Source organism: Pelobates fuscus, chromosome 7, assembly GCF_036172605.1.
Source record: "Pelobates fuscus isolate aPelFus1 chromosome 7, aPelFus1.pri, whole genome shotgun sequence".
Classification (NCBI taxonomy): domain Eukaryota; kingdom Metazoa; phylum Chordata; class Amphibia; order Anura; family Pelobatidae; genus Pelobates; species Pelobates fuscus.
This window is the reverse complement of record NC_086323.1, coordinates 173,939,032-173,946,365: the sequence shown is the minus strand read 5'-3', so window position 1 is coordinate 173,946,365 and position 7,334 is coordinate 173,939,032. Positions and strand designations below refer to the sequence as shown.

At 37.3% G+C, this 7,334-nt stretch overlaps 1 protein-coding gene across 3 annotated transcripts in view; it reads left to right on the top strand.

Moving 5' to 3' along the window:
- VGLL4 (vestigial like family member 4) overlaps positions 1-4,921 on the top strand; it is a 157,472-nt gene extending 152,551 nt beyond the window's left edge. For all 3 annotated transcript variants that reach the window (XM_063426935.1, XM_063426934.1, XM_063426933.1), the window contains 2 exons: positions 268-403; positions 1,673-4,921. In XM_063426935.1, the coding sequence (XP_063283005.1) occupies positions 268-403; positions 1,673-1,941 (405 nt within the window). In that variant the 3' untranslated portion in view covers positions 1,942-4,921. The remainder of the gene's footprint in view (positions 1-267; positions 404-1,672) is intronic.
- Positions 4,922-7,334: the final 2,413 nt, after the last annotated feature.

Below are 7,334 nucleotides of genomic sequence, written 5' to 3'. Positions count from 1 at the left end.
CACACTAACTAGAGAGCTGGAAAATCCCAGGCGCGAGGGTGAAATTTCTAATAAATGAATATATTTATGAAAGTATGATTTTATTTTTAATATATATTCTTTTTGTTTAACAAGGGGCATATTTATAATGGAATACAGGCTGATTTTTAGTGTGCTCAAATTCCCTTTAGATTTTAGATACCTTTCCTTGTTTTTAAGCCTTTTTGATTATAAAATCTGGTATGACAGAGATCAGTGACATTTGCAACTTTTTTTTAAATTTCTTAGAATCGACCATCTGTAATAACATGTGCGCCAGCAAGCAACCGAAACTGCAACCTCTCACATTGCCCTGTGGCTCACAGCGGATGTGCCACTGCTGTGCCTGCAAACTTCAGAAGATTGAACAATAACAAGATAAATGGTTAGTTTGTGTGTTTCTGTGTTTCATTGGAGCTTCCCTGAAGCAGTGGGATTGGTTAACTAGGCAACTCATGCAGTGTTCGTATTTATTGTGATGTAATCAGAAAAATCATTGTTGCCTAAAGAAATGTTTAAGGGCACAACCATGGCATGTATTGTTTATAGGGACACTATAGTCATCAGAACAATTTTAACTTAATTAATCCGTTTCTGTGTATAGATCATGTCCCTGCAGTCTCACTGCTCAATTCTCTGCCATTTAGGAGTTAAATCACTTCTGCTTCTGTTTACTCCTCACCTGGAAATTTTAATTTTCAACTTACATTAAATGTTTGTATTTCTTGGTCTGTAAACTGAACTTTTATTACATATAGGAGGCTCTTTAAGGGTCAAGCTATTATATTAGCAAGCTATTATTACGTTATACATTAAACAGAAATTTCAATAAAGGAAGTGTGAACATTAGATGACTCTTTACAGGAAGTGTTTAGGAAGACTGTGGAAGTCACATGCAAGGAGGTGTGGCTAGTGCTGCAAAGTGACTTAACTAGTAAATGGCAGGGAATTAAGCAGACAAATTTCTGTATTTGTGAAATCTTTTCCACTAGTTGTGGAAGGCTGAGAATATCAGGTGATGCTCACAGACAGTGAATTCTGTCCAAATGGAACAAGAGTAGGCTGGACTGGAGCACAAAGGGGACCCAGGTAAGGTCAAAATGTTTGAAAATGGTTGAATACTCCTTCCAGGGGCCTCCTGAGACCAGAACCACTACATTACTCTGTTGATATCATGCCAAGACCATGTTAAAAAGTCATTTAATTCAAGTTTTTTTAAAAGTACAGAAGGAAATTGAGCAGCGAGCTATGATGCCAAAATAGTAAAGTCAGGATTCATTGTCTACATCAGTGGTTTCCAAACCAGTCCTCAAGGCACACCTACCAGTCCAGGATTTAGGGATTACCCCATCCTGTCAAGGTATTTTTCTGTTTTTCTTTTAAAAACCTTAGACACAACTGGGTAATCCCTATATCCTGGACTGGTAGGTGTGTCTTGAGGACTGGTTTGGAAACCACTAGTCTACACGACGCATTAAAAATATTGAGTTTGGTGTGTTCCACCAAAGGTCTAAAACTTGCATATAATAGATTTGCAAATGATCTTTTAGTTAGTGTACCTTGCAGATGCATACATATTTAAAATGTCATGCAACAGTTTGGAAATACAGCAATAACTGACTACCAATTAATGCTTTTATCTCTTTTGTTACAGCTAATACTGCCTGTGACCCAGTTGTGGAAGAACATTTTCGCAGAAGTCTAGGCAAGAATTACAAGGAACCTGAGCCAGTGGCAAACTCTGTTTCCATTACTGGGTCTGTAGATGATCATTTTGCCAAGGCACTTGGAGATACATGGCTCCAGATCAAAGCTGCCAAGGATGGAGTCTCCAGCAGTCCTGAGTCTGCATCTCGAAGGGGCCAATCTTCACCATCCTCTCACATGATTAATCATAATCACTCCCCATCTGTTCTTTCATAGACAGAGCATTAAGGCCATTCTCAGAGATCAGAATTGCATGATTTGACTGGGCTTTCAACCATACTAAAGAATAGTGTCAGGCGAAAGATTTTAACAATTTGTTTTTTTTTTTGTTTTTTTATACATGCTTGGCATTTAATAGATGCCTTTAAAGAAACGTTATAGCAGGAACTATTGTGTTTTGTTTTTTATTATTATATTCTAATGTAGCATCCTAACTTCCTGTCTCTGTTACCAAAGAAACCTCTGCTGCAGAGTCACATAACCCCTTAATTTTATGGAGAAAAACACGTTGTTTTAGTTGGTTGACCCAAATGATTTTCGCTTATTATCCTTTGAGAGTAGAATGTGTGTGGTTTGTCTTCATTGTTTTTTGTTTTTTTCTGTAACGTTGTGTGTCCTTACTTGAAAAGAACTGTCATGTCTGATTTGCACTATTGGAGGCGGATTGAGTTACCTTGCAACGTTTTAGAGGAACATTCAGAGGGTAAACTGTTTAGTATTAAGATTAAAGATTGTTTTTCAGCCAGTAAAATAAGCAGCATACTACTCTGGAAGGGAAACAAAAGGACAGGTATTAGGGTTTTCTCTCTCTACCAGATGTTTGTTTCTTGCAATTAGGCTGAACCATTCAGAACAAGGGCATTGAGGTCTATGTGAACACTGCAGCTTGCTGGAGAGGTTGGGTTATATCATAGTACAGTTAATGGATGTTTCATGAAGAATAGCTGGTATCTATTAATGTAACAGTGTCAAGGAAAGAACCAAATGCTTATTGGCCTCTTCAGAACTGGTCTTTAGAACTGGTTTGTTTTTGTCAGTCCTCCACTTAATTACTGCTGGTGCAGTCATACTAAGATAATTTTGTTTTCACCTATTGGTAACCAGCTATAGCCTCTGGGAAGGCAACTGTTAATTGGTTTCATATGAAATTTAATGGTACAGGAAGCTACGTGTTTCATTTATCCCCAACCCTTTGTGTGCTAGTTTTCACTCATTTAGCAGCCGTGGTTTTAGACAGATAAGCTGTTGACCTGTCCGTTTGGTATATCAAACACATCTGTAATGTCACGGTGAGATGTTTTGGATTTAAAGCTTCAATGTAAACCATTGTCTGGTTACATACATTCCTCTTGATGCAGCTAAACGTTGTTTAGGTTCTTTAGTTAAACGTGAAATCGCTCCTAACCCAACGGTAAAGTCAGAAAAGTTTCTAGGTTAACACGCTTGGCATTTTTGACATGTAGTCCTTCTAGTTATATGTAAACCCCTACATTCCCAGTGACCATTCAAGGACTTTCATATATTTCTATTACTGGTTTATATAGTATAGGAATGGATTTAATGGAAGAGAAAATGCTTATCTTGTGGATGTCTACTAAACATGGATGTGGTCCATGCACTCTTGGCTGTTTCACATTAGCTTCTCCATTTTCAATGGTATAGCACAGGATTGTGCCACATGAGTGGTTTACGTTCTAGATTGCTAATCTGGAAGTAATGATTCCTGTCTCATGCATTTCACTCTATTTGACTGGGTGGTCAATGCTCTGCTGCTTTGGCATTCAGTACCCCTACGCCTATGTAGGAAAAACCTTTTAAATGAACACTTTTTTTTTTTTTTTTAATATATCCGTAACTAAAAGACCATCATTACGCTGTGCGTAAAGAATGTACAGAGAAATTTGTAGGTATTTTTTGGAGAACAATTAATTTGTTAATGATATGTAGCTATTTAATTTGCTCTTTTCTTTTTATTGTAATCATTAAGTTTGGTTTATTTTGTTTTGTTTTTTTTCTTGTTTTATCTTTTTCGTTTGGAGAAAAAAAGTTGATCTTTTTTGTTGTAGATGTCTGTTATACAGTAAAGTGCAGGAACACATTTATTCTACGTAAACACTGCATTAACCTTTTTAATAAGCCACTATGTGTTATTGCGACAGGCTGCTGGGTATAGCTCCAGGGATCGGCTCTGCAGATTTAAAGAACCACACCCTTTGTATTTATACAAAGGACATTTGGTAATTGATTCTTTTTTGTTGTTGTTAATATTTTACACGGCCTGTTGGGCCTATCTGAGATAGGTGAAACAATTAAAGACGGCACAGGTGGTACAACTAAAACACTTAAAAACAAGCACTCATTTCTTAAGGAAAAATTGTGTCATTTTGTCTTTTTACCCCAAACATATAAATGTACGGTCTTACACATTGTTCCGATTAATATTTACTGACCTGTATTGATTATCACGATCAGGTACCAGACAGAACTTGGACTTTTTTTCAGACAGATTTTTTTTTTTAACTGATAGAAAAATGTTTATTTGAAGGGACTCTGTTATAAAAACATGTTTGTGCATTATCCATCCAGCACTTTCAAACTGCCTATACACTGTGTTGATCATATTTTAAGTGAGTGCAGCAGTATGTGTGGGTTGTTTTTTTTTTTTAAACAGTGGAATAAAAGTTTAATAACGTGGGCACCATGGAATGTGTAGAGCTTAATCGGTCTTATTGTCAAAATCCTTGTTTTTGATAGGCTACCGGCATCATATTGTTTTGTTCTGTTTTTCAGGCAGCTTTTCATATTTAAAAAATGTAACGATCACTGAGGGTTTAAAATTGACACATTTTCAAAGAGAATTTCAGGTTGCAGAGCCACTTGAAAGAATAAACATTGAGTGCAAATGAAAACGCATTTTGCACAGACAATACTGGTGAGGAAAAAATAAAGATTATTTTCAGCCTTTGAGATCAATATGGACTTGAGAAAACCGCATTAGAAACAAGTCTATTTCCCCCACAGATCAACAATCTGCAGTACATTTCCATGTTTGTAAATCTGTAATATAGCTTTCTTGTGTCCTTGTTTCGACTGGAAACAGGGTTAAAAAAGGTTTGGCAGGCCATCTTTTTTTTTTTTTTTTTTTTGTACTTAAAAGTAGCCTTAAAGAACAATAAAGTGCTCTTAAACCACCACATGTGTTTTCTGTTTCTTGTCATTTTGTATGTGAATTGTTTGTTTTAACTTTGCACATCTGCAGCCGTGGGTATTTAAGAAAAAAAAAATACTATAAAGGTGATTTAGCTTAATTTAAATAAAGTAATTATTTAAGATAGAGGCGCAGTATGGGTTATTCATTAAAGTGGGAATTGTCAGGAATTTAAAGTGAATTTCAAATTTAGGGCTAAAGTAACTAAACTGGAAAAACTCCAAGTTGGCTACTTCAGCCTTAAATGTTGGATTCTATTTGGATTCCCAACAATTTTCACTACATAAGTCTTTCAGTACTATCAAAGATGTAAGCTACAGGTCTTCAAGCTTTTATTCAACAAATGGATCTGGGTAGAGCAAAAAAGAGGGGCGTCACAGAATCCTTCAAGGAACACATCAAGCACCACAACAAGTCCTGGAGTGCCCTAGTTCCCCACATTGAAAGCAGTCAAACTGTTTGGAAGTGATTTGACTGTTTGCCTGGAGTCCCCTGGGCACCGCTTCTTGCCTTCTCTCTGGCCATAAGCTCTACAGCAGTGCAGGACTCATTGACCTGAGAGCAATCAGCAGGGTTTAGCTCAGGTGAGCTCGTGGAAGTTCTTAGCAGGAGCTTTAGATCCCAGGTAAGAAGTCAACCTGTTCTTAAGCATTTCGATTACTTACACTGACAGAGCACCATTTTAACCTCTACAGCGCATTGTAATGGTTATGGTGATTTAAGTGTTCCTTTAAGATTAATTATTACTACAGTACAAGGTCTATAATTACATTACCTTATAAACCTCTGGAAGAAGAGTGCATCATCTTACTATCATTTTTTTAAAATGTTATCACAAGTTAATAATTCATTAAGCCAGAGCCAATTTGGTAGCCAAAAATTAATTTTGACAAGGATTTATCCTCCTGGTAGGTTGATCCTTAGAGTAAGAAAAGGGAAAACTGAAGGATTGTAAATGCCCTCAATTTCAGGTTGTCAACCATTTTCTCAATGTCCATATGGTTTTAGATAAATGAGAGGAAAATAAACTGTGCTTTGCAACCAAACTTGACAAACAAGCACCTAGATGAAGCTGTATTAAATGTTTGGGAAGAATCCTGTTTTCTTATTGTACCTTTAAATGCAGAAGGGAGACCAACTCATTTGAACAATTGTCTCTAAGAAGTCCAGAAGAAATGTTACTCTTAGATTGAGTCAAAAACATGGACTGTGCAAAGACTGAATTTCTTTTTTTGTTTGTTTATTAATACAGTTTTAAGACAAGTACAGAGCAGTCATCTTAAAAAGATGCATCAGTGTACATAGTGTTTAGTATTGCATGTCATATCGCATTTAACATGCAGTTGGAAATGTACTTAAGAATGAGACACATGCACTTTAAGGGTGTGCAAAAGGCTTTGGGTGACTAGTTGCACGATGACCATAGAATAATAAACAATAATGTTACATAAATCAAAATAAAGAAAAATGTTTAGTCACAGAATAATGTTCATATAAACGACTGCTTTAGCCAAAAAAATATGTAACGTGACCAGAAACTTTGAAAGTGGTCTCCTGCATATGGTAGACGGAGCATGTTTGGTAGAATCAAGCTTGGGGGAGGGTGTAAAGCCATTAGTGTAACCAATGCCAGGTGTGCTCCATGTGGGACAAGGGGGATCATGCATCATTAAATGGGTAACACATAAGACAACCATGGCTGCAGGTTCTTTGTGAGTGGTAAGGGATGATACATTCCAGGGGCATCATAAGAGCAATAGATGGGGGACTTTAGGGATTCAGGGCTAGTATCTTGCCTGTATCTTGCGATTACTGATTCAAGTGTGTGTGTACCCAGGGGGGGAATCCTACAGGCACCAGATCCTAAATTCCAGAGGAGGGTGTACCGGGGACTGTGGACCAGGCCTCCCAAATCAGTAAATATTTATTTTTATGGCCACAGGTTGACCAATGCAGTTCTTCTAAAATCTGGAAATCTTTGACTCTATTGATCCATTGGGTCATCGTAAGCACTTCCACCTGCTTCCATAGTGTGGGGATTAGTGTACTTGCCTCCCCAAGGAAGAGCCAAAGAAGCATTTGTTGGGGCACCCTTGGGAGGGAGTGGACTGTGTAATGTTGGTGATACTGCAGGAGATTTAAACAATATTTTTTTTTTATGAGCGCAATGATTTGAGCCCAGTATGGGTATATTACATCACATTCCCACCATAAGTGGTATAAAGTTCCCTCAGCTCTGAGATATCCCCAACACTCCCCCCTGAATCCAGGGATATGTACAGTGAGGAATGGAGTTGTTCTCTACCACCACATTATTCATTTATAATGGGTTTCTCACCTCTATTGGCTGACTGAGGACATCAACACACTGTTAAAAATATACGACCAATCTTTGTCTGAG